The 26445-nt window shown below is 49.1% G+C and overlaps 1 protein-coding gene and 2 non-coding genes across 7 annotated transcripts; 2 read left to right on the forward strand and 1 right to left on the reverse strand.

The window, feature by feature from the left end:
• Positions 1-278: 278 nt before the first annotated feature.
• On the reverse strand, positions 279-9446 carry ZNF692 (zinc finger protein 692). Of its 5 annotated transcripts, none has more exons than XM_033198144.1 (12): positions 9253-9446; positions 8457-8706; positions 8154-8185; positions 7560-7823; positions 6847-6895; positions 6621-6755; positions 6058-6279; positions 5891-5968; positions 5713-5791; positions 4087-4201; positions 950-1049; positions 279-785 (listed from the first exon to the last, which is right to left on the reverse strand). In XM_033198144.1, exons 2-12 carry the CDS (start codon positions 8633-8635, stop codon positions 479-481), a joined length of 1560 nt encoding a protein of 519 aa, XP_033054035.1. In that variant the 5' UTR covers positions 8636-8706; positions 9253-9446; the 3' UTR covers positions 279-478. The 5 variants fall into 5 exon arrangements, with proteins under 5 accessions (XP_033054035.1, XP_033054036.1, XP_033054033.1 ...); XM_033198145.1 differs by having other exon boundaries at positions 7560-7762; positions 8457-8647; positions 9253-9443; XM_033198142.1 differs by having other exon boundaries at positions 6058-6276; positions 8457-8647; positions 9253-9432.
• Positions 9447-23448: 14002 nt separating this feature from the next.
• Positions 23449-23554, forward strand: TRNAL-CAA. Its single transcript has 2 exons — positions 23449-23486; positions 23509-23554. It is a non-coding gene; the product is annotated as a tRNA-Leu (tRNA).
• Positions 23555-23839: 285 nt separating this feature from the next.
• On the forward strand, positions 23840-23911 carry TRNAE-CUC. The gene has a single exon. It is a non-coding gene; the product is annotated as a tRNA-Glu (tRNA).
• Positions 23912-26445: the final 2534 nt, after the last annotated feature.

Genomic DNA, 26445 nt, shown 5'->3' on the forward strand with positions numbered 1-26445 from the left:
CTCTGTTAATGGCAAGTACAAGATGGCTCAGAATCATGTCTTTCTGCTCCAGCCGGTCTGCCAGGAGTGACCCAGCACACTCCAGATTATCTCTGCCTGCTCTATTTGAGTGGGAGAGTGGGTGTCTTACTCCACAGGAAAGGGCTGCAAAGTGTCAAAGTGAGTCTGGAAAGGGTCAGCGGTGAGGGCCTGCACCTAAGCTGCATTCTGGTACATGGTTTCAAAGGGATCCAGGATTTCTGCACCTCAGGTGCCAAAACACTCGCTCTGCCCACACATGCCTGCATAAAATACTGTTTATTTTGTCCTTTAGGAAGACTAAAGTAGTCCAGCTCCCCTACAGCCCAGTCTTGTCCCCACCCTACACTCTCGCCTTAGTTCCTGGGGACCAAGCATCTGGTGTTTCTCAAGCAGACCCTCTCCTATTGCTCCTTTTCAGTCCCTGGAGTCTGGCTCCCCAAAGCCAAAGCTGGAGAGCTCATTGCTGAGGAAGCAGGATTGGAGCCTGAGGCGATGCAGAGGGCCTGGACTCCTCGCTGGATCCCAGAGGCCCAGGGACAGAGATGCTGGGACAGGGCTCTAGGGGACCACTGGGTGACTCTTGAGGGGCCAGGAGCAGGACTGGGTGACTTTTGCTACGGTGGGCTGCAACACTGTCTGGCTTCTCAAAGCGCTTGCCACAGAATTCGCAGGGGAAGCGCAAGGCAGCCACCGTCTCTGCATGCTTGCGCTGGTGCCAGTTCAGGGAGGCCTTCTGGCGGCAGGTAAACCCGCATATCTCACACCTGGAGTTAGGGACAGAGGAGGGAAGGAACAGACCTCAGGCCATCTTGACTTCCCTAGGGGGCTCCTCCTGCTCCCCAATGCCTAGGTGTCCTATATGCCTAGCTTCCAGACTCCACCTCCTCCCTTCTAGCCCCTGGCCCTCAGACCCCAATCCAGCACTCACTGCAGGGGTTTTTCTCCAGTGTGGATACGTCTGTGGATGACAAGGTTGCTGCTAGTGCGGAAAGACCGGGCGCAGAACTCACAGATGTAGTCCCGGGTGTCTGCAGGCATACAAGGAACACTCCAGCATCTGCCCCCACCCTGTGGCCCCTCCTTGGCCCACCCCACCCACTATCCCTCAGTGGAGTGCACCAGTATCGAAGGTCAGGAGGCTCAGGTTCTAATCAGTTGTTACCTGATCATGGAGCCCGTCTGGACCTCCCTTACCTGATGGGTCATGAGGTCCCTTGACCTGATGGGTCAAGTAAGACATGAACCCAGCTAAAAGACCTCATTATTGTCCATCCCACCCCCTGCCCGACAATCACACTCAAAGCAATGAACTCCCGATGGAGATGTACCACCCCACCTCAGCCTCTAGGCTGGTTCTTTCTCAAAGGAGACACATGGAATGGAGAGCTGGGTCCTTATGTATGAACTGAAGGCCCTGGGCGGCAGCCAAGCAGAAGCTTGGAGTCCACAATGGGAATTAGGATTGAAGCTCAATGCCCAAGGACAGACTCTGGCACCTGGAATCATCTACCACCTATTCAGGCTTGCATATCCCACCTGTCCCAGACCCTGTCAGTGCCGTGTGGAACTACCTGTCTGCAGGCAGCCAGTCCCCTCTCCTCTTTTTTTTTTCCTGAAACTGCACTCCCTGCTTGTTCCAATAGCACCTGCCTGTTGCCCATGGTCACAGTGTTGCCAGCAGCTCTCACAGGCTGCTGTGGCTTCTCTAACCCACCAAACCTCAGGGTCTACAGTAGAAAAGGCATCTCTGCTTCTCATGGTGCCCTTTAGACCACCTCTAACATCACCACCTCTCTGAAGACCCCACCATCAGACCACACAAACACACCTGCAGCCTCTTCCTTTGGCCCCATCACTCCCCATCCACATAACTCTAGGTTCAGCCCCTCTACTCCTATCAGCCACTACTCCTGCTGTTGGTCAGCACTCCAGCCCTCTGTTCCCTGACCCCACTGACCTCATCACCCACCCTCCTTAGTCACCAGTCTCAGGTCACACCCGTGCACTGCACCACTTCAGAAATTGCTATTTCTTCTAAGATACAGTGGGTTAGGGAGAGAAAAAAAGAAATTGTGATTTCAAACATCCTGGTTCCTGCCAAGGCCTCCTAGCCTGTCCTCTTGCTATGATAATCCCATGACTCCAGGCCAGTCCACTGGCCCCACCATCTTCCCTCTGAGCCCCTTCCCCGCTCACCTGCATTTCCACAGCCATCTTTGTTGCCTTCTTTCATTCACACTACCAATCTTCCTGTCCCTCTCTCCGTCCACTGTACTTGCTTGGTTAAAGCCCAACTTAGGATAAACATAACTTTTGGTCTGCTCCAAGCCTGCACGTGTGTACTGTAGGGGGCACAGTCTGCCTCTTGGCCACTCTCTTCATCTATAGTCACAAATCTTAAGGCCCCCTTCTTGCCCTACTGCATCTGAATTTCCCTCATCAGTTCACTTTTTCAACTTTCTAGAAATACAGAAGACATTTCACACCCCCTCCTTTTTCCACCAGCCTTATTCAGCAGGGCTCGTTTCTAAAGTCGCCAAGAAACTAGAACACCCACATCTTCTGCCCACCAAATTCACTATTCAACTTGCATCTGTGCCTATATAAACAACTACTGAAACTGTTCCCCCCGGCAGCCCTCCACTGTGCCCCTCAAGACTGACCCCTTCTCACTTGAGGTCCCCCACTCCACTCCAGCATCAGCAGCAAGCCTTTCTCTATGGAGTCATTCCCATTTCTGTGCCCTGAGCTCACAGCCTTCCAGCTAAGGCTCCATTTCTCTGCCCATCTTCACAGCAAAACACAAGAGTTGTCCATACTTGCTGTCTCCACTCTGCCTTGAACACACATCTGGTCACCTGTTTTCAGCTACATTTGGCCTGTCGCACTGGCAATCACCCCCACTTCCTCCCTGAAGCATTTTCTATACTCAGCTCCTCAGATACCACTCTCCATCTTCCTCACTACTCACCTGGCCTGCCCTCTGATGGCTGGAGTGCCATGACACTCACTTCCTCTATCTAGGGACACTCTGGCCTCATGGCTCTAAATACCACCCATATGCTCATGACCCACACATTTATATTTTTGTCGGACATCTTCCCTGATCTCCACATTCACATCTCCTGGATGTTTAATTAGCACGTTTCGAATCAAATTTTCCTTCCCAAGACCATTTCTCCCTTGTTTTCAGAAAAATCACATCACCTTCTGCACAGTTGCTGAGGCTGGAATCCTCCAAGTTACCCAACTCCTTCCTGCCCACTTGGCTGTAGCCAACCCATCCTTCCCACAGCAGCCCATTTGGCTCCATCTGCACACACACTGGCCTCCAGCCACTCCTCACTGACTCAGCTGCTACCAGCAAATCCAGGCACCACCTTGCCCTCTTGCACATCTCTGCAGTCATCTCACAGTTGAGTGCCTGGTTCTGCTCATCTGAGGTCCCCCTATTCACACAGCAGCCACAATGATCTTTTAAAAAGTTAGCCACATCCCTCTGCCATTCAAGACTGCGATGGCACCCATCTCACTTAAAGCAGATGCCACACTGTCCTGTGGATGGTCTCTGAGGCCTCCACCAACTATGTGACTTCTTTTCCTTTCTCAGTTCCTGGCCTTCCTATTCCTGGAACATGTCACCCAGATACCACCTAAGGGCCTTCCCACAGGCGCTGTCCATAGTCTATAAGATGCAGGTCTCCATTCCTCACGTAAGTCTTTGCTCAGAGCATCTTCTCTTTCTACAACAGCAACTCTTCCTTATGCTCTCCTCCTTTTCCTTCCTTCCACATTTCCTCATAGCCCTGTATCACTAAAGGGATATCTCAAGCGGGTTAGCGCTGCCTCCTCTGTTCATTGCTGTACCCAGTACCCAGAACAGTTTAAAACAAGCAGGTGTTCAACACACAGGGCCTGCAGGATGAGTGAGTCATCCCTCGGAGGGAGGTGAAGAAACCCACAGAGTGGGAGCTGACAGGACCCTGTAGAGGGGGAGGTGAAGAAGAAACCCACAGAGCCCGGGGTGACGGGGCCCACAGAGGAAGGTGGAGCTCCACCACTCACCACTGTGCAGCTTCATGTGCTCCTTCAGGTGTTTCTTAAAGTTGAAGGACTTCCCACAGGCTGGCTCTGGGCAGGAGAAAGACTTCTGGTGGATGTGCTGGTACTTTTTGTGGTGCTAGAGAAGGAAGTGGGTGGTAGGGACAGAAGAGGCAAAAGGATAGCCACCTTCCACAGGGAGATCAACTGAGCTGACCCAGCAGGCATGCTCCTCTGTCCCCTTCCTGGCCCCTGTGCCCCAGCAGTTCTCCCTGTCATGGCCTGCTCATTTCCTTGAGGCTCAGTCCTCACCTACACCATGAGCCCTACACCCATCCCATCCTGACCATTCAACTCTCCTGTCACCCTGTTTCGTGCTTGACTTCCATGATCTCACCTCCTTGTCACACTCTCACCCTGCAATGTTCCCTGTACAAAGTATCACTCTGGGTGACACCTCTGGTTCACCTAATCATGAATGCACTATCTGCTGCAGAGGAGAAAGCAGTTTGGGTAAGTGTGATTATCCTATTTGATGTCAATATTCACGTGCAACAGTATCTCCCCAACTGCCTGCTTTTTAATACTTCACCATGAATATTTATATAATATGATTTTCTTCTAAATCTGCTTTGGAAACACACACACACACACACACACACACATGCTCTCAACCTAGAACACTATTAAGGGTAACAGGCTCTTCAACCTTAACTCCTAAATATCAAAGTATTACTCTTTTCACTGGCCTAAGTTGGCATCCTCGCTCACTAAATTGCATGGGCTGTCCCCTTCTTTAGAATCCCGTTTTTCCACAGTTAAACTTCCAGGGGCTGCTTTGGTCTCCTCCATAACAGACTCCAGAAGGTCTGACATGCCCTGCTGAATGCTCTTCTCAGCCTAGAGCTTCCCTGTCATCCTGGTCCTTCTCCCTTTTCACTTGATTCCTCTGTCATCTTCTGTGGGCAGCACTCCCCGTCTTCTACCCTCACCTCACCATCCCAGTGTCTGTGGCCCTCCCCAGCCTTGGCACTGTTCCAAGTGCTCTGGCTGACTGTAGGGATTGGACCCTTCCCCCTCTGTGCCTCAAATTTCTCAGCCAGTGAGTGAGATTGGGGACAGGACCATCTCCTAGCCCGCTTCACTCGAGGAATATCCTCTCAAGCCAGGACATGAGGCAGCCCAGGCATGGACTCTGAAGCCAGGACACCAGGCTCAGAACCCTAGCACTAAGACATACTAGCTGAAGAGCCTTGAGCAACGCCTAACCTTTCTGTCTACAAAGTGGGAATAATATCAGCACCTAATCCATGGGGATATTGTGAGAACTAGAAGACTTCACACATGTCAAGTGCCCAGGACTGTCATTAGCACCTCCAGGGGAGCCTGATGCATGCCACTGTCATCTCTGTGTGGCCTCCATGGAACAAGCAGTAGAGGGCCATGGCTCTGTGTGCCTGAGGCATGGTTTCATCTACCAGATGTCTGATTCAATGATTACTAATTATAGGAAAGCTCTGCATGTCCATCCTAACCCTCTGCTTCCCAGTTCTGAATCCTCCCATGCCTTAAGATCCTTTTCCTCAGTTTCTCTTTTAGCCCTTTTCCCCCACCCCAGCAGCCACACAGGCCCCAACCTGTACCCCTCACATTCAAATACTGCCGGTTGGAGAAGATCCTTCCACAGCCAGGGAAGTCACAAGGCATCAGCTCTCTTTTGGCAGCTTTCCTGGGGAGAAGCATGGAGAGGAGCAGGATGACTCCTGCCTGCCCTTCTCTGCCGCCCTCCTGTCGGCCCTCCCCAGAACCCCATCTCCCCAAGTCCTACCTAATTCTCTTGGGGCCAATCTGTGCAGTGTCCTCATCCCAGGCCGGGGTTAGAGCAGACTGGGCCTGACTCCCAGTGCTATGGGCAGCAAAGAGGGAGCAGAGGTCCTCGAGGGAGGGCCACATCCCAGAACGCCCCTGCCCTTTCTGTCTCAGCCATCAGGTTACCTGGCCAGGGCCTCAGTCTGCTGGGCCGCTTGAGGGGTCCTGCTGAGCTCTGGCTGCACCCCGACTTCTGCAAGTGGAGGAGCTCTGGAACCCAGCGAGGATGCTGACAAGGATGGCACAGCAAGAGGAGTGGAGAGTGCTGCAGGGGCTGGTGGTGTCTCCCCCTCTTGAGGCGTGCAGGTGACAGGGGAAGGGAGTAGTCTGGGGGCATCGGGCTCACTACTGAAAGGAGAACAAAGAGGAAGATGGCATTAACTCTCTGAGCAGTCAGCCAGCCCCAGCCCGACCCTAGCCCCTAAACTGAAAAGACCTCAAACCTGAAACAACCGCCCCCACCCTAGGCTCCCCATTCACATCTGCTTTCAGCCCTCAGTCTCCCTGCGCCTGACTTCACCCCTTTCACCCACTCAGTTCAAAGTCTCTAGTTCCTTTTGCCTTCCCCAAAACCCACCCTTCCCTCCACACCAACAAGCCCTTCCCTCTAGTCTGCAAAGCTATGAACTGCCAGGCCAGCTGCCTCCCTCTCTTGCTCTGCTCAGCATTCTCCCTCAACCCCAACTTGCTCATCTGGGGAGGAGCTGTAGGTCCATAAGCTGGCATCACTGAGCATCTCCTCTTCATCCTCATCATCGTCCTCTTCTTCCTCACCCTCTTCCTCTCCTGGAGGTGGGAAGGTCTCTGGTGGGGGTCCCACCCTCCTGCAGGCCCAAAGAAGGCAAGTCTGAGGTCCTGCTCCCTCATCCTACCATCTATGCAATTCCGCCCTTTCCCTCCTACCCACATCCTCACCTAGGCAACCTGGCCTCTTGAGTCCTCTCATTATGCTCAGATTCCAAATCTGTGGGACAGGCAAAGTCAAAAGGGAAGGAACTCTGGACTCAAGGGATGAGAACATGTAAAGTTCTAAGGTCTGAAGTGATGGGAGACTCCTTTTTTTTTTTTTTTTTTTTTAAATAGAGACGGGGTCTCACTGTGTTGCCCAGGGTGATCTCAAGCAATCCTCTTGCCTCAGCCTCCCAGAGTGCTAGGACTATAGGTGTGAACCACTGCACCCAGGCAGAGACTCTTGAGGAAGAGGGAGCAGAGGCTATTGGAGTAGGAGGGGTTGTTCTATTTCAGAAATGATATTTACACAGTTCACAAAACTATACAGTCAAAAATCTCCTTTCCAATACTGTCCCCCATCGCCTACTTCTTCCCACAGGCAACCTGGTTTCCTATGTGCCTTCCAGAGATATGTTATACATTCACAAGTACTTATACACACACACACACACATACTCATTTTCCCCTTATTTGTATTTTTCACCAATGATAGCATACCATACACTGTATTTTGTTCTGCTTTTCGTGCCCAACAATGTATTTGATGATATATTTCTTTGTCAACATAGTTTTTCCATTGAAAAAGGATGATTTTTAAAGAACAGGGTTCTGAGCTACAGAAAATGGGAAACCTCTTTCCTCCCTTTTCTCCACAACTCTGCTTTTTCCCAGCCTACCTGCAAGCTCGTGCCCACTCGTGGCCTCAGAACACCAACTTCTCCGGGTAGTATGTGGAAGGGAGGCTGGCTTGGGTGCCTCTGAAGGTGTGGGGCTCAAAGAGGGTCCCCAGGAGAAGGTATGGCCTGCTGAGCACTCCCACACAAGCCCCCCATCTTGGCCGCCAGGCCCCCGAAGGCCGGGCACCAGGCTGCACTCTCGGCTGTGGGCATGAGACAAAAGTACCAGATACTGCAGACGTTTTGGAGGCAAAGGCTCAGGACCTGGAGGGATGGGGGAAGCAGTCAGGCTGAACTGGGAAGTCTCCTCCTCTCACCCTGGAGAGCCATACCCAGGGAGCCCTGTTCCCTCAAACCCCAGGGCAACCTCAGCCACAGTCCAATTTATCATTCTTCAGAACCTAGACACACTAGATCCTGAGACATTGCTCCCTTCCCCACCCAGAGGTTGCTCCCATCAAACTACCCCGTGCTCCCCAACTCACCCCACCCTTCCCAAACTCACTCAGGGCTCCCTTTGAAAGGAGGGTGTTTCTGGGTCACCCTGTGGCCCCTCTTCCCTCTGGCTCTCACCCCCTGCCATCCCCTACCTACCTGCACACAGGACACAGCCTGAAGAAGTGTACCTGCCAGCAGGAGAAGAGGCAGGTCAGGACTCAGGTGGCCAGCCACCCTCGGCCCTGGGCACTCACACATGTAAGGGGCCAGCCCTAAGGGCCGCTATTCACTGAGACCATGAGGAGGGGAGCAGGACCCTGGGAGGCCACAAGTCACACAGGCTGTCCTGGTAAAGTGAGAAACCTGAGGGTGGAAAAGAGCAGCAGGACAGGCCCTGGAGAGGAGGCTAGGGGCTGCTGCCTGGGTACCCTCCCCCAAGCCCCTCTCCCGGCCCCTAACCGGTCCAACAGGAACTTGGCGAGCTGCGAGTGCAGGGAGAAGCCCAGCCGCTCCTTGAGGAGGCACCACTGCTCCATGTGGCCGCCCAGGCGGATGCGGCACTTGCTGCGGCGCGCGTCCAGCTGCCGCCGCTTCTCCCGCCGCCTGCAGGACACGTCCACCGCCGGGGAGGAAGCCATGCGCACCAGAGGCTGGAGGGTGGAAGATGTCTTCAGCGCCCAGCCGATCTTGGGGGTCGACCCGGCTCCACCTGTCGTTGGGGCCTCAGTTTCCTCATCAGTGAGGAAGACTCACTGATCTATGCAATTCCGGGGCAAGACTAAACTATTTCAACAGCAGTGGCAGGTGTGGAGCCAAACCCCGTCCTTCCGTGATACAGGGTGTGGAAGCTCAGCGCTACCATGTGGGTGTCGTCGGGGGCCAGGCAGACACAAGCAGTCAGAACAAAGGCCTGCGCCCTCCAGTCCACTGAAGTGGAGCTGTGGGGAAGGGGCGAGAGACTTTCACGGGAAATTTCAACTGGGCTGTGGTGGGGCACACATTTCATCTTGAAGAGGGCAGCGGCCTTTACTGCTTTATAGGGGAAGGAAAGGTCGTGTCCTGGCGTGCAGCTGGGGGTGCTCTTCATAGTTGGGTCGAGTGACGGTGGGGCAGGGGTCAGAGGTCTGGAGGGCGCCCCCCACCCCGTCTTGGGCACCCCCACTTAATGCTGGCAGTGAGTTGAGCGGACCAATCCCAATGGCAGCTCCCAGGTTGCCCAGAACCCCGTCGCGACCCACCCCCACTCCGACCTTACCTGTGCGCCCCCACGCGCCCTCACCCCGACTGCGCCTGCGCCTCCCCGGCCAGGCGAGCAGGCCCGGAGCTGCTGGAAGATAGGGGCCCACCTCGCGCGCGCAGCGTTTCTCTTTTAAGAAGAAACGGTGCTTCTCGGCGTCGGCTGCGGTATCCCGGAACTGAGGCCCGCGCCCCAGAGGGAGGGAGGGGCGAGTCGGAGGCCGACGGCTTGCGCCTGCGCACTGGGTGCCCCGCGCAACGCCCGCCGGGAACCGTGGCTTCCCAATTCGAGTCCCCCCGCGCGTGTCACGGAGCCCCGCGGCAATTGTGGGTGCGTCGCTTCTGTGGTGAGCGTCTGCGCTTGGTGACCAAAAGTTTGAGGGAAAGTGGAAGAGACAGGGTCAGGCCTCCTGTGCTCCAGCCCCAGCCCATCTGGCCTGTCTGGGGACGTTGCCTCTTCACTTGTTCCCGTTTTGTATTCGCCTTCCATTTCCCCCTCACAGTTGCCACCCGCAAACGTGATGCAGAACCAGTCACTTTGAAAGCCAGCTAGAGCCCTCTGGACCGCAGAGTCCCACAGTCAGAGCCCACTTCTATTAGCATCAGAATTCCTCCTAAAAGTCGCCTACATTCTCTGTGGACTCTCACTTCCCATCCTCTTCTCTTCAAATGGCTCTGATGGAGCTTTCCTCCCCGCCCAGCCACTACAGTGGCGCCTCACAGGGTCACTTGCGACGGTCATCTTGCTACATAGCAGCTGTCAGTTCTGTTCGCCTCCCTGACCTAGAAAGAGCGCGACTGTGTAGCTCGCGTCTTCCTCATCCTTATGGCTCCCTCTACATTTTTTGGCCCCCGTTTTACTTCTGTGACTTCCTATGCTCCTGGTTTTCCACCCTCCTCACTGGCTCCCTCTTTCCTTTTTTTGGATCCATTCCCTCTGTTCTGCCAAAAGATGAAGTGTGCCCTGGCTCAGGCCTTGAACCAGATCTTCTCTCGTCTGCAGATGTTCTCTTGGGTGATCTAATTAGTTCCATGGATTTAAATACACGATGGCTCCTAGCCTAGCCTTCTTTCAACTCCAGTCATCTATCTTACTGCCCACTTGACTTCCCTGTGTTAACTGAGCTAACACATGTAAAGAATTTAGGACAGTGCCTGGCATGTAGAGAGCACTGACACATGATAGCTGATATTTTCTCCAACATAAATATGGCAAACATGTAACAATAACGCCTGTACCCTCCACCATGTCAGTAAACGATGTCATCATCCACCAACCCTTGCTCAGAAAAAAAAGGGAATCAGTCTTGCTTATTTGCCTTTTATGACACCTAAACTATATACATCAGCAAATCTTGTTCGTCCTGTCTCCAAAAATTTATCTTAAATCCAGTCACTTCCAACCCTCTCAATTGCTAAAACCCTGCTCCAAGCCACTGGTATTAATTTTCTGTAATTGTTGTGATAAACTGTGTTGTTTTCAGCCACAAACTTGCTCCCTTTAGGCAGATTTATTTTCTCATAGTTCTGGAGGCCAAAAATCCAGATCAAGGCATCAGTGGGGCCACAGACCATATAAGGGCTCTAGAGGAGAACCCTTTCCTTGCTTCTTCTGGCTTCTAATGGTGGCCAGCATTCTCTGACTTGTGGCCACATCACTCCAATCTCTGTCTCTGAGGTCACGTTGCCTCCTTCTGTGCCAAACCTCCCTCTGCTTCTCTCTTACAAGGATGCTTGTGAATGCATTTAGAGTCCATCCTTATAATCCAAATAATCACTTCATCTCAGTATCCTAAAGCAATTACTTCTGTAAAGTATTTGCCATATAAAGTAATTGGCTGTGCATGGTGGCTCACGACTGTAATCCCAGCACTTAGGGAGGCTGAGGCAGGTGGATCACTTGAGGTCAGGAGTTCGAGATGTGCCTGGCCAACATGGTGAAACCCTGTCTCTACTAAAAATACAAAAAAAAAAAAAAAAATTAGCTGGGCATGGTGGCATGGGCCTGTAATCCCAGCTACTCGGGAAGCTGAGGCAGGAGAATTGCTTGAACCCGGGAGGAGGAGGTTGCAGTGAACCGAAATTGTGCTACTGCACACCAGCATGAGTGACAGAGCAAGACTCCATCTAAAATAAAATAAAAGTAATCTCCACATGTTCTGGGGATTAGGACACATATCTTTTCCAGGACTATTTTTAAGCCTACAATACCACTATCATCTCACCTGGTCTATGGCTACGTCTTCCTAATGGATCTGCCTCCTACTTTAACTTGTTCCCTCACAAAGCAGGGATGATTTCCTCAAAGATCAAATCTTTGGCTTGAAATCTGTAAGTGGTCTCCAGTGCAATCCAAAACCCTTATCGTGGCCTCAAGGCCCAACTTAATCTGGCCCTTGGCTGCTTCTCTGGCAACATCCCCCAACTTTTCCCACTTTGCCCTCCCACCTTTTTGCTATTTCTTAAGTGTGCCAAGTATGCTGGAGGGAGTTATTTTGTCTCTGCAGCACTCATTTCTCCCCACAGCCCCTGCCCCGTCCCCCAGCCCACCACCCAACTCTTCATCTGTTTGCTCCCTTATTGTCATGTGAATCTCTATACAAGATCACCCACTCCGCTACGAAATCCCTCATTCAGAAAGCTCCCTTTCCTCAGGCATGCTCTGCTTCACTGTGCCCTATTGTATCTTCTTTGTGGCACTTACTTTCTGAAATCATCTCAGGGATTTGTCTGTGTGTTTGTTGTTGGTATACGATGATTGTTGACTAGCCCAGCCTTCTCCTCTGCAGCCTAAATATCTCAAATGACATGGTGTCCAAACATGAACACCTTTAGGATGAGCCCAGTGTGTCCTGTGCATATTCCTTTTGATTTGTGGTATCAGTGACTCAACCTACTTGTCTGACTAGTGTAAGGTAGGAAAGAAGATGTCCCAGCTACTCATTAATGAAAGTGTAACTTTTACATCAAAAGAGCAGGACTCCATCAAGAACAAACCTTATCCTTTCCTCAAGGTCCGTAAAAGATATCTATGCAAAATCCTTGTGATTTCATCAAAGGGAATGAAAGGTCTTATAACCCTTGGTTACTCTTAGAATGTTGGGTCTCACTTTGAGGTCCAAGAACATTCTTGGTTCTCTTGGTTTGATCTTGTTTAAAATAATAAAATGAAACTGCTGCCAATGCCCAGCTCTTCAATAACCCTCTCCAAATAAATCTCTCAGTCTCTCTTTAATTTCTTATATCATCTAGGTAAGGAATGAGCCAACTCTTTCAAAAACAGTCACCAGCCCCTCCTTTGTAAGTGCTGCAAAGGAGTGCTAACATTCTAAGGAGGGGTTCTCTGTAAACATTGGTTCTCTGCCTTTAGTGACCTCATTGCAGTCTGAGACCTTGAATTCCATCTTAGCATCCCATTACAAAGGCTAAGATTAAATGCAAGCTATTGGTAATGTTGTCACCGTTGAGCTATACAGTTTGCAGACTGCTGAAACTGCCAATTCTTTTATACACATCAAAGGCTCCATGTGGAGGACCCATTTATCTTCATAACATTTATTTTTCCTGGACTACGCATGGCACCATAGCGCTCTTCTTATCTCCTGTCTTGGCATAGCCAAATCTAATATTGCTGTACCCTCTGAACTTTTAGTATCTTCTCTCCAAAGAGAAAAACTACTTTCCATTCCCCGGGTCCAAGGAGGAATGAGCAAAATTGCTACAGAAGTTGAGTCAACCCACTGCCCTCAAATCCTGAGATGTATTCCCAGTGGGAAAAGGAACAGTCCTTCAGGACTTTGTGCCCCAAATTCCACGAGACCCACAGACACCCTCCGCCCAGCCCAGGCTCCAAGTATTTGCATGAATTCTCTCTTTCTCAGCTCTCAGTGACTGGTGTCTTCATCCTCCAACCAGTCATCATTGCGGGGCGTGCAATTCCGTTTCTCCTGAGCCCCTGACAACTGAAGGGTGATGCCTCTACCCTGAGTCTGATCACGCCCTAGTGCGGCGGACCTGGGCCCTCTGTGATGCCGTGTGGCCCAGGTAGGGCAGGGTGGTATATAAGAGATGCCCTTGCCCTTGCTCCTGGCTGGCCCAGCTGCCTGGGTTGGTGCTGTTAGCTTTGGCTCCGGGGCCGGAGGGCAGACGACATGAAGGAGGAAGCCAGCCGCCAAGAGACTGGCCCTGGGAAATTCGGCGTCTGCAGGGGTGCAAGACACCGGCCGCGGAGCGACACGTTGCTCCTGGTGCTGAAGCAGCAGCTGCGCCCCTCGCTGTGGTCCTGCTGATGGCAGTAGCAGCCCGTCTAGAGGGGCCACTGCGGTGATGCTGGCTGCGGTGGGGGAGGCGGCCCGCTCCAGGAAGCAAGTGGGAGCCAGGTACAGGCAGAAGCCCCGCCCGCTCCTGAGTTGACTGGGTGGGAGCTTGGCGCTCCTGGGTGCAGCTGCTGCCGCCCTGCTGTGGCTGCGGACCCAGGCCTCCCTGTGCTCTTGCGGGCCCAAAGCAGCCAGGAGCCCCGCCCTCCCAGGCAGAGCTACTGCGGCTCAAGCTGTGGCTGCAGACCCAGGCATCTCTTCACTCTCCAGGGGCGGCCCCTCTGCCCGCGCGGGCTCAGAAATGCCTGGTTGTGCTGCCTGGTCTCTCCCCGCTCCTGGTGCCTGCTCCACGGGCTCCGAAATTCTTGCTCCCACTGCCTGGCTGCTCCCCGCTCCCAGTGCCCAGTCTGATCTCAGAGCAAAGTGGAGGCCAAGGCCGGCGCTACTGCAACCCGGCCAGGTGTGCGCCCACTCGGGCAGCGCTGACATGCCAGCCCCCTGCTGCCTCGGCCCCCTCTGGACTTTGGGCGCCAATGAGCACAGGAGGGAGGCCGAGATGAGGGCTGAGGGCAAACCAGCATTGACCTGCAGGTGCCCCTCAGCACGAACAGCCTGGGTGCTCTAATGTTGTTCCTTCTGTTTTACTTCTAACTGCCCTTCCTCCTCCCCTCTGACTCTCTCATTGCATAATTTTGCCCCCTCTTTCTCTCCTTCGTCTTCTCCCCTTTTTCTTGCCTCATCTCATTTCCTCCCTCTGTACCTAAAACGTTTTGCATTTGGGCTAAAAAATGAACCCAACCATTTCTCTTCAGCCATCTTCCAGCATTAAGCTTCTAATACAGAAGAGTTTGTGAGCTACCAACAATTTGAAGACATTTCTTCTAGCTGTACTCCTGCTGCATTCCCTTCCTGTTTAGTCCACTCACCAGACTCTGTTTGGGTTGTTCCCTTGCTCTCTCTCCATGCTTCCACCCACCAGGACCTGGTAGATCTTACCCTCCTCACACTGCTCATTCAGCTGGTTAGAAATGAAGCCCTTCCCACCAGTGAGAACTGGGAAACATGGTTGGGACTAAAGAATTCTCTGTCTCCCCTTTCCTCATTGTTAGTCTTCAGTTCACTGTCTCCAGGAGCACCTAAAACAGCTCGTGACTAAACATCCCATTTGGAGCCCTGAGCAGAGACTGTGATCCACTAGATTAGGGCCTTGGGCTTCACGCCTATATTTATTTCAAGCCTTTGGACTATATTTAGACTTTCTGGGTACTCATGCAGAGGCTAACTACACCATGCTTCTTCCCCTAGGCCAGACCATAATGAAAGATGCTTTACCTTGAAAACTAAATGGACAGGACTTGATCACAAAGCATCACCTCTGCCCTGGACTCCAGAGGATTGTTCCTCACTGCTTACTTGACATATCTATTAGGTATCTCAAACTGGAAGGTCTGAAACTGAACTCTCTCTCCTCCATAATCTGCCTCCCCTTAGCCTTCCCTTTGTCAGTAACTGATGAGGTTTTTCCTTCTATTGCTCAGGCCAAAAAATCCTTTTTGTGGCTCATTTACTTCTTGCACATCAACAAATCCTATTAGCGCTACCTGCAAAATACACCCAGAATTCAAATCTTGCTCACCACCCGGCCTGCTTCCATCCAGTCCAGACCAACGTGGCTTGCAGCACCTCTCAACTGTTCTCTCTGCTTTACTCTTGTATTCTGTAGTCTACCCTCCACACAGCAGCCAGAGGACCCTTTTTGTTTTTCTTTCTTGAGACAGTATCTTGTTCCATCACTGAGGCTGGAATGCAGTGGCACAGTCACAGCTCACTGCATCCTTGAAGTCCTGGCTCAAGCAGTCCTCCCATCTCAACCTCCCAAGTAGCTGAGACTACAGGTATGTGCCAACATGCCCAGCAAATTCTTTAAATTTTTTGTAGAGATGGCCTCCCGCTATGTTGTCCAGGCTGGTCTCAAACTCCTGGCACAAGTGATCCTCCCTCCTTGGCCTCCGAAAGCTTTGGGATTACAGGCATGAGTCAGGATTACAGGCATGAACCACCATAACCAGCCCAGGGGATCCTTGAAAAGCTGGAAAGATCTTATCACACAGCTCAAAACCTTCCTTTTCGCTCATTGTCAATCCAAAGGCTAGCACCCTCTCACTCAGTTTCAGCATATTGTCTGTTTTGCATTCCTTGTTGGCATTTTCTTCTGCTCTTCTCTTTCCCTGGAGCCCTCTTCCCTCAGATATTTTATCTAGTCACTCCTTGACTCTTGAAATTTCTGCTCAAATGCCACATACTGAAAGACCTTCTGAACCACTTGCATCTCTCCCTAACCTCTTCCTGTGCGTTATTTTTCTCAACAGTACATATCACTACCACCAAATAATTATTTTATTTATTCTAGGTCTTTCTGCTGGAATCTGAGCATCTTGAGGACAGATAATTTGTTTTTTTCTCTGCAGCATCCCTGGTCCATGGGGCTCAGCTAGAGCACGGGAGTTTTCTGGGCAAGGCAAAAGGAACAAAGACAGATCAAGCACCTTTAGGAAAAGGCACCAAGCTTGCTGGGGCGTATGGGAGACAGAGAGGTGAGGTCAGGCTGGCCAGAAAGGTCTGAAGGCCAAATAGGCCACCAGAAGCATTAGGATATGAGGGTAATAATAGAAAACAACCCTCCTCCATTTTTCACTTTCTCCCTTCAGACAGGACTCCAAAGTGATAAAAAATTGACCACCTTAGGGATAGAACAAGATGACAGAAAAGGATTCTCCATTTCTTTCTTTCTTTGTTTTTTTTTTTTTTTTTTTTGAGACAGAGTCTTGCTCTGTCACCCAGGCTTGCATACAATGCTGCGATCTCGGCTCACTGCAACCTCCACCTCCCAGGTTCAAGCAATTCTCCTGACTCAGCCTCCCGAGTAGCTGGGATTACAGGCCCGTGCCATCATACCCAGCTAATTTTTTGTGTTTTTAATAAAGATAGGGTTTCACCATGTTGGTCAGGCTGGTCTCAAACTCCCGACCTCAGGTGATTCCCCCTGCCTCAGCCTCCCAAAGTGCTGGGATTACAGGCATAAGCCACCATGCCCGGTCCAGGATTCTCCATTTCCTATCCTCCTGTAGATACATCAATTTGAACTACTATTCACAGATGAAAATATTTTCACAAGAAGTAAGGAAACCATGGCCCTGCGTGGTGGCTCATGCCTGTAATCCCAGCAGTTTGGGAGGCCGAGGCAGGAGGAATCACCTGAGGTCGGGAGTTCGAGACCAGCCTGATCAACATGGAGAAATCCCGTCTCTACTAAAAATAAAAATTAGCCAGTGTAGGTGGCACATGCCTGTAATCCCAGCTACTTGGGAGGCTGAGGCAGGAGAATTGCTTGAACCCGGGAGGCGGAGGTTGCAGTGAGCCAAGATTGCACCATTGCACTCCAACCTGGGCAACAAGAGTAAAACTCTGCCTCAAAAAAAAAGAAGTAAGGAAACCAGACGAGAGACCACAGACCACAGCACCTGGGTATAGCAAAGAAATAAGAAGAGCGGCATTGGCCGCTCATGGTGGCTCATGCCTGTAATCTGAGCACTTTGGAAGGCTGAGGCAGGTGGATTGGTTGAGTTCAGGAGATCCCATGTCTACAAAAAATATACAAAAATTATCTAGGTGTGGTGGTGTACACCTGTAGTTCCAGCTACTCAAAGGGTTGAAGTGGGAGGATAGCTTGAGCCTGGGAGGCAAAGGTGTGGTGAGTCAAGATGCCAGGATTGCACCACTGTACTCCAGCCTCGGTGAAAGAGCCAGACACTGTCAAAACAAACAAACAACCAAAAAAACACAAAAAGAAAGAGGGGCATCGAAGATGGTAGGAAGGACAGTTTTACATTTGCCTACATCACCTGTTCTTCAACCTCAAGCAGCACAGCAGAGAGAGATACTTTCCACTTGGAGAAAGAAGAGAGAAGTGAGCACTAGACTTTGCCTTGGACCCTAACACTGGGCCCACCCAAGTCAAACCCAGCACCAGGAAGGCCCCCATATCCCCAGACTCTAGGCCAGTACATGAGGTCTGAGCCTTCAAGCATCCCTGGCCCCAGGCTGGATCCTGCATTCCCAGGTTCCAACCACGGACTCAGTCTCTGGCCTCTGGGCCCACTCCAGCACCAGGTCAGCACCAGTGGCACAGGCCTTCAAGCTCACCCAAGCAACAGGCCAGGCCCTACAGACTCAGTCTCCAGACATACCCCAGGGTCAGGCTGACCCTGGTAGCCCAAGGTCCTAGGCCTGCCTCTGCAGCTGCAGGCTTCAGGCCCACCCTAGAGGCAAGTTAGCACATCTAGCCTCAGGCACCAGGTCAACACCCTTAGACCTTAAAGACCTAGTCTCCAAAAGAGCACACACACACACACCCTTAGCCTTCAAGCCAACCTCTGTAGACCTAGGCTTCAGGCCAGCCCCGGGGCATCCAGGTACCTGGTAAGTACATATAATCCCAAGCTCCAGGCCACCCCAGGAGACCCTGGAGCCAGGCCAGCCTCCGTGGACAGAGGATCCAGTGATACTGCTGCAGATTCAGGCCTCCAAGCCAGCCTCTGTGAACTCAGGACATAGGTTTACTCCTGTGGACTTGGGCTCCAGAGGACACAAACTCCAGGCCCATCTCAGTATCTGGCTGGTCCCTGCAGACTCAGGCTCAAGGCCCACTCCAGTGGCAAGTCAGTCCTTGTAGACCTGGGATTCAGGTTTGCCACAAGGGACACAGGTTCCAGGTCCACCCCAGCAAATCCAATCAACAAGTCCACCCTAGTGGATCCAGGCTTCAGTCCTGCCCGCCCGTTCATCCAGTCACTAGACCAGCCAACCTGAGGACTTAAGCAGCAAGCTTACCCATTGGCCACAACAGGCAGCCTGCCCAGAATTTCTGGACAGGCTGACTGATAGATAAAGGGTGTTTTTAGATAATCAAGTCTTCAAAAACTGGAATAAGTAGCTACTTCTTCAAATATGCACACACCAATGCATGGAAGAATCAAGAACAATTAGAAATATGCATCACCGGCCAGGTGTGGTGGCTCACGCCTGTAATCCTAGCACTTTGGGAGGCCAAGGAGGGCGGATCACTTGAGGTTAGGAGTTCAAGATCAGCATGGCCAATATGGTGAAACCCCATCTCTACTAAAAAATACAAAAATTAGCCAGGTGTCGTGGTGCATGTCTGTAGTCCCAGCTGCTCGGGAGCCTGAAGCAGGAGAATTGCTTGAACTCAGGAGGCAGAGGTTGCAGTGAGCCGAGATCATATCACTGCACTGCAGCCTGGGTGAGAGACCGAGACTCCATCTCTAAAAAAAAAAATGTGCATCACCAAGGGGACAAAATAAAGCACCAGTGACTGACTCTAAAAAGATGGAGATGTATAAATTGCTTAAAAAGAATTCAAAATACTTTGAATATGACTGGATTAAATTTTCCAATTAAAAAACATAAAGTGGCTGAATAAATTAAAAAAAACAAAAAAGTCCCAACTGTATGTTGCCTACAAAGGACTCACTTCACCTACGAAGACACACATATACTGAAAGTAAAGGGATAGAAAAAGATACTCCAGGCAAATGGAAACCAAAAGAGAGCAAGAGCAGCTATACTTAGATAAAATAAACTTTAAAACCTTAAGTCAAAAACTGTAAAAAGAGACAAATAAGGTCACTACATAAAAATAAAGGGATCAATTCAGCAAAAAGATACAATTGTAAATATATATTCACCCAACATTGGGATACCTAAATATATAAAGCAATATTAATAGAGGTAAAAGGAGACACAGGTTGCAATATAATAAGAGTAGGGGAATTAAACACCCCACTTTCAGCAATGGACAGATAATCCAGACAGAAAATCAAATAGGAAATATCAGACATAAACTAAACTCTAGATCAAATGGACCTAACACATGTACACAGGACATTCCATCCAACAGCAGAAGAATACATTATCTTATATATAGAAAACCCTAAGGACTATATTGAAAAAGTCTGTTAGAACTAATAAATTAATTCAGTAAAGTTGGAGGATCAATATACACTATCAGTAGCATTTCTACACAGTAACAGTAAACTATCCCAAAAACAAATCAAGAAAACAATCTCATTTACAATAGCTAAAAAAAGATAAAATACTTAAGAATAAATTTAACCAATGAAGCGAAAGAGCTCTACACTAAAAACTATAAAAGTTTTTTTTTTTTTTTGAGACGGAGTCTCGCTCTGTTGCCCAGGCTGGAGTGCAGTGGCACGATCTTGGCTCACTGCAAGCTCCGCCTCCCAGGTTCACGCCATTCTCCTGCCTCAGCCTCCCCAGTAGCTGGGACTACAGGTGCCTGCCACCGCGCCCGGCTAATTTTTTGTATTTTTAGTAGAGACAGGGTTTCACTGTGGTCTCGATCACCTGACCTTGTGATCCGCCCGCCTCGGCCTCCCAAAGTGCTGGGATTACAGGCGTGAGCCACGGTGCCCGGCCAAAACTATAAAAGATTAATGAAAGAAATTGAAGAAGAAATGAGTAAATGGAAAGATATTTCATGTTAATGGATTGGAGGAATCAATGTTATTAAAATGTCCATGCTACCAGAGCAATCTACAGATTCAATGCAATCCCTATAAAAATTCCAATGACGGTTTTCACAGAAATAGAAAAAACAATCCTTAAATACCTTTGAGGAAGAAAAAACAATCCCAAAATTTGTACAGAATCAAAAAGAAACTGCTCAATGATAAGAAAACAAATAACCCACTTAAATAATAGGCAAAGAATCTGAATAGACATTTCTCTCTCTTTTGTTTTTTTTTCCAAAGAGACATCTGCACTACCATGTTTATTACAGCACTATCCACAATAGGCAAGACGTGGAAGTTACCTAAGTGTCCATCGACAAATGAATGGATACAGAAAATTCATCCATAAAAAAGAATGAGATCCTGTCATTTGCAAAAATATGGATTGAACTGGAGGTCATTATGTTAAGTGAAACAAGCCAGACATAGAAAGATAAACTTTGGATGTTCTCACTTATTTGTAGGAGCTAAAAATTAAAACAACTGAATTCATGGAGACAGAGCGCCTGAGAAAGGTACTGAATAGACATTTCTCTAGGGAAGACATGCAAATGGCCAACAGCTATATGCAAACATGCTTAATATCAGGAATCATCAGGGAAATGCAAATTAAAACCACAATGAGATATTACCTTCTGGCCAGGCGCTGTGGCTCACGCCCATAAATCCCAGCACTTTGAGAGGCCGAGGAACGTGGATCACCTGAGGTAGGAGTTCAAGACAAGCCGTTCCAACATGGTGAAACCATGTCTCTACTAAAAACAAAATTGTGCTGGGTGTGGTGGCCCATGCCCGTAATCCCAGCTACTCAGGAGGCAGAGGCAGGAGAATCGCTTGAACCCGGGGGGGTGGAGGTTGCAGTGAGCCTAGATTTTGCCACTGCACTCCAGCCTGGGTGACAAGAGCGAACCTCTGTTTCAAACAAAAAAAGAGATATTACCTTCCATCTGTTAGAATGGCTATTATCAAAAAGATGAAAGATAACTAGCATTGGTGAGGATGAGGAGAAAAGGGAAATCTTGCACACTGTTGGTGGGAATGTAAATTAGTACAGCTATTATAGACAACAATATGGAAGCCCCTCATAAAACTTAAACAAAATTACCATATGATCCAGCACTCCCACTACTGGGTATATATCCAAAGTAATTGAAATCATCGTGTTGAAGAGATGCCTCCACTCTCATGTTTATTGCAGCATTATTCACATGGGTAAGATATGGAAATAACCATAATAGCCATCAATCCCTTTGTGGGATTGTTTCCTTTGCTATGTGCACCTTTATTAGTTTTTATTGACTTGGCTATTTTGCAGCTTGGTAGGGAGGTAGAGGTTAACTTTCAGAAAACTAATAGTAAGGAAAATGGTTTCTGCCTGAGAGCAAGACCAAGGATAGCAATACAAATAAAATTTGTCAAGAGACACAACTGATTTATCTCTGGCAAAGAAAAGATAACCCTGAAGTAGAAATCCCAACTTCCAATATCACAGTTTATTACTCAGGATATTAACCCAACTTTTCTGTTAGCAACCTCTTTTCAGCCTTCATTTGGCTGAATTATTATTTTAAAAGTCTCTTGAAATTCTCCTTTTAATTAGTTGTAACATTGATAACGTTGTATAGGTCACTGACAAAGACCTTCCTTGACCAAATTTTAGTCAGGCTCCTCTGATTCCTCTTTTTGATTAGGCTTCCACCTTGGCCCCTATCCTGTCTTTGGCCTGTAAAGTCTAGTCTTAGCAAACAGTCCTTCTATTCAGTTTAGTGTGAATTCTGCCAGCCTTGATATTGATCAAGTTACTCATTTCTCACCTTTGAATTTCTCACCTTTGATGTCTAAGTCTTTGGCCTCCATTAAGTAAGAATCTTTTAAGGCCTGTTTATTATACAGCCCCTACTCCTATTAGTAGTTTTTCCTCCCTCCCTTCCTTCCTTCTTTCCTTCCCCCTACCCTTAATGTCTTCTATTAGTAATTTTCTTTCTTTGAAAGTGAGCTTGATCATAGCTCACTGAAGTCTCAAATTCCTGGGCAGAAGCGATCCTCCTGCCTAGGCCTCCCAACGTACTGGGATTACAGGCCCGAGCTGCCCCACTCGGCCCATTCTCTTAGTAATTTTCTGATACCCCACACTCTCTCCTTGGCTTTCAATTTCTAGCTGTCTGTTGATTTGGAGTTGAGCCCAATCTCTCACCCCTATGTAACAGTCTGAATAAAATTCTCCCTTGCTGTTTGAACGAGTATCAGAATAATTTATCTCTTTAAAATTATTATCTTTCATCATTAGTTAATGGAATAAAATCTTGACACATGTGGATTTTATATTTGCATGACATATATTTTAGTTTTTGAAAAATATTTTAGCAAAAGTTAGTTTAGTGAGGCCTTACTTAACTGCCCAGTCTAAAAATAGAACGTCTCCACCCCTTCATTGCTTTTGTTTTTTCCTCACTCTGTACCTGTGATTGTGCTGGTTATCTCCTTCACTAGCAAGTCAGCTCACCAAGTTGGGGCTTTGTCTATTTACCGTTGTGTTCGCAGTGGACACTCGGTGTTGATTCAAGGAACGAATGCCTGGATGAGTGGTATCCGGGCTCACAGGTAACCTCACAGCCAACCGGGAGGACCCTGCCAGAGCTGCTCTGCAGTGCGAGTCCCGGGCCTTCCCACTGGACTCTGAAGCCCTGTTCACTGCTGTGTAAACGCAGCCTGACTGCCCTCACCTCAGCCCAGGCCCGCCAGGCCCCTCCGACCTGGGACTTCCCGATCCCGCCGTTATCGCCAACCGTATCTGTGTGGTTTCCTGGAGGAAGCGCGGTGGACCTTGAGGGGAGGGTATGCGCAGGAACAGTCAAGCAGAAAGCCGCTATCATCATGATGATAATGAAGACAAACAAAAGCATCCATCTGTCACTTTGTGGCAACCGTTTTCCAACTACTTTCCAAGTAGTAACTACTTGTCAGACACTTTCCCCAGCGAGGGCTGGAATGTGAGGCGCAAGCTGGTGCTTTGCCTTTCTCAGGCATTATCCTGCATTTGCGGGGCCAGGCGCTTGCATACGGTCACTAACCCCCGGTCGTTAGATTCCCGGCCTGGGAGAGCGCTATGGGCCACACCGGGCCGCGTTGCAGTCGCGGCTTTCTCCAGAGCTCCGCCGCCAACAGGAAGCGCTGAAAAGTCGCGACCAGTCAGCAGGATTCCCGCCGCCGCAACACCGGTGTGACGCGACAGGCCGACACCAGTGAACGCAATTACGAGAGTAAGTGACAGGCACCTCGCTTCCGAGTGTCAGGATGGCCGAGTGGTCTAAGGCGCCAGACTCAAGGTAAACACCTTGCCTGCGGGCGTTCTGGTCTCCGGATGGAGGCGTGGGTTCGAATCCCACTTCTGACACATTCGTTTTAGTACTATTTTATTCCCTTGAAAAAACCCCAGAATATTCCCTGAGTCTGTTGGTATTTTATTGTCTTCTCCAGGACGAAGGTTACAACTCATCCTTGCTGCCTAGTTTTCCCTATCTGCCGCAGCGGAGTGGGGGATATTACCAAGGGTAGCAAAGCGCGGGCAGCATATTCCCAAATATCGCGAGAAAACCGCGTCCAATCCTATGTCGCTATAGGATACACGTCACAGGATATTTATTTAGTATAGAATGTTGCTAAGCCTTTTACTATGGCTTCCCTGGTGGTCTAGTGGTTAGGATTCGGCGCTCTCACCGCCGCGGCCCGGGTTCGATTCCCGGTCAGGGAAAGAAAGCTTTTTAAAATTGTTTCTGGTGGACCAGGGCTAACCCATTGGCAATGCTCCTAGAGTCAGCTGTGACGGCCCCTAAACAAAGGGCAAAATGCATCTGGTTTCCTCAATTTGCAGAGTAGTTACCTGAAATAGACTCTACTACGGTTTATGAGCGCAGTGTATGTTGTCAGTGTCTTTACTCATGCATATCTTAAGAAGGGAGAAAGAATGCCAGCAGCACAAAATGATCCAGAAAGATAGCTCTGGGGATGCCAAAAATGGCTGGTCTTAAAATTATGTCACAGGTTTCAAAAAGTCTCTCTAGGTGTCCAAAGGGGCGGGTCAGGGCCGGTCCTAGCTCCTTAACGACGCTTGGGTAATTGTCACTATGGAAAGAGATTAGGTGCTTCTCCCTAACCCCAGCATCTGTCTTTTCATTTTTTAAATAAGTAAAAATAATGGAAATAATGCCACAACCAACCCTGGTTTCTCTTTACCTGTTAATATTTTGTCACATTCTCTCTTCTCTCTCTCTTGCAAGGTAGATAGATAGATAGATATAGATAGATGATAGATAGATCGGTCGATAGATGAGAGAGAGCGAGAGCGAGCGAGAGAGAGAGAGCGCGCGCTTCCCTATTCCATTTGGAAGTTGAGATGTATATGGCTGGAGGCGGTGGCTCACGCCTGTAATCCCAGCACTTTGAGAGGCCGAGGCGGGCGGATCACGAGGTCAGGATGATCGAGACCATCCTGGCTGACAGGGTGAAACCCCGTCTCTACTAAAAATACAATTAGCCGGGCGTGGTGGTGGCGCCTGTAGTCCTAGCTACTCGGGAGGTTGAGGCAGGAGAATGGCGTGAACCCAGGAGGCGGAGCTTGCAGTGATCGGAGATCGCGCCACTGCTCTCCCAGCGACAGTGCGAGACTCCGTCTCAAAAAAAAAAAAGAAAGTTGAGATCTGTGAAACTTTCCCCCCAACTTGCAAGTCGCAGATATGACATTACTCCTTGTCACACCGAAGAAAATTGACATTAACATGCTATCATATGCTACTCTACATTCTAATTTTCCCCAATTGGTCTTAAAATGTATTTTATAGATGCTTTTAGTTCTTATTCTAAGTTTTTTATTGCCCATTTTTTAAAATTTGGGAAGCCTGTGAAAATTATTTTAATAATTAAAAACTCCTAAATCACATTTAAGTTCTATCTTCTTAACATTTTGTAATATTATGAGCCTATACTCCTAATTTGTTACTGTTTCCGAAGTTTTATTTCTCTCTGGGTACCTTTTTCAGATCTCCAGGCAAAGGCTGTGTTATCATACACTCTACACGATCAGACAGAACCAGGTCCATGCACGTTTGTGTTTTACACAGTGTTTAAAATCAAATAGGCCTGTTTTAACTTCCTGAATTTCTGCTTCTTGTACTGCTGAAATGACTAGTTTCAAATAGTTCAAATTGCTACAAATATTTATAGAAATTTTCTTAAATAATATTTATTTATCTAGTGGTGGTAAGTCTGGTAAAATGAGCTGTTTGTCACATCCTTGTTCCTAGAGCTGTATACATTGTGCTTGAGTATATGTGACTTTAAACTGTTCTTTTTTTTTTTTTTTCCTTTTCTTTGAGACGGACTTTCGCTCTTGTTGCCGAGGCTGGAGTGCAATGGCGTGATCTCGGCTCATGGCAACCTCTGCCTCCCTGGTTCAAGCGATTCTTCTGCTTCAGCCTCCGGAGTAGCTGGGATTACAGACATGCACCACCACGCCCGGCTAATTTTGTATTTTTAGTAGAGACGGGATTTCTCCATGTTGGTCAGGCTGAGTCTCGAACTCCCGACCTCAGGTGATCCGCCTGCCTCGGCCTCCCAAAGTGCTGGTATTACAGGCATGAGCCACCAAGCCGGGTCTAAACTGTTCTTTTATCAAAAATATTTTGACTCTCCTAGGTATTGATTTGTAAATTAATCTTAATAGATTAATTAGAATAGGTTCTAATACTTTAGTGGAGGGTTTGCAGTGTTGTGTTCTTTTTTTTTTTTTTTTTTTTTTTGAGACGAGTCTTGCTCTGTCGCCCGGTCTGGAGTGCAGTGGCCGGATCTCAGCTCACTGCAAGCTCCGCCTCCCGGGTTCACGCCATTCTCCTGCCTCAGCCTCCCGAGTAGCTGGACTACAGGCGCCCGCCACCTTGCCCGCTAGTTTTTTTTTTTTTTTTTGTAATTTTTAGTAGAGACGGGGTTTCACCGTGTTAGCCAGGATGGTCTCGATCTCCTGACCTCGTGATCCGCCCGTCTCGGCCTCCCAAAGTGCTGGGATTACAGGCTTGAGCCACCGCGCCCGGCCCAGTGTTGTGTTCTTAAGCAATGTGTCTTATTCTAGCATCCTGTCTTATTGAGACCATCCTGACCAGAATAAGAATAATGTCTTATTCCAGCATTATGCAAGGTTCAGGGTCCCATCGTTTAACCTTACATTTTGTAAAAGAGATGCCTCTAGCTATAAATATAGGTAAATGGATACTAGTCTTGTTATATTTTGTTGAA

Source organism: Trachypithecus francoisi, unplaced genomic scaffold (assembly GCF_009764315.1).
Source record: "Trachypithecus francoisi isolate TF-2019V2 unplaced genomic scaffold, Tfra_2.0 Lachesis_group5, whole genome shotgun sequence".
Taxonomy (NCBI): domain Eukaryota; kingdom Metazoa; phylum Chordata; class Mammalia; order Primates; family Cercopithecidae; genus Trachypithecus; species Trachypithecus francoisi.

Excerpts from the sequence above, each read along its gene's own strand:
- ZNF692 (XM_033198144.1), bottom strand. The coding sequence starts at position 8,635 with ATGGCTTCCTCCCCGGCGGTGGACGTGTCCTGCAGGCGGCGGGAGAAG. Across the intron at positions 6,280-6,620 it reads TACAGCTCCTCCCCAGATGA|TAGTGAGCCCGATGCCCCCA; the intron begins GCAAGTTGGGGT and ends TTCTCCTTTCAG. Across the intron at positions 5,792-5,890 it reads ATTGGCCCCAAGAGAATTAG|GAAAGCTGCCAAAAGAGAGC; the intron begins GTAGGACTTGGG and ends GCTTCTCCCCAG.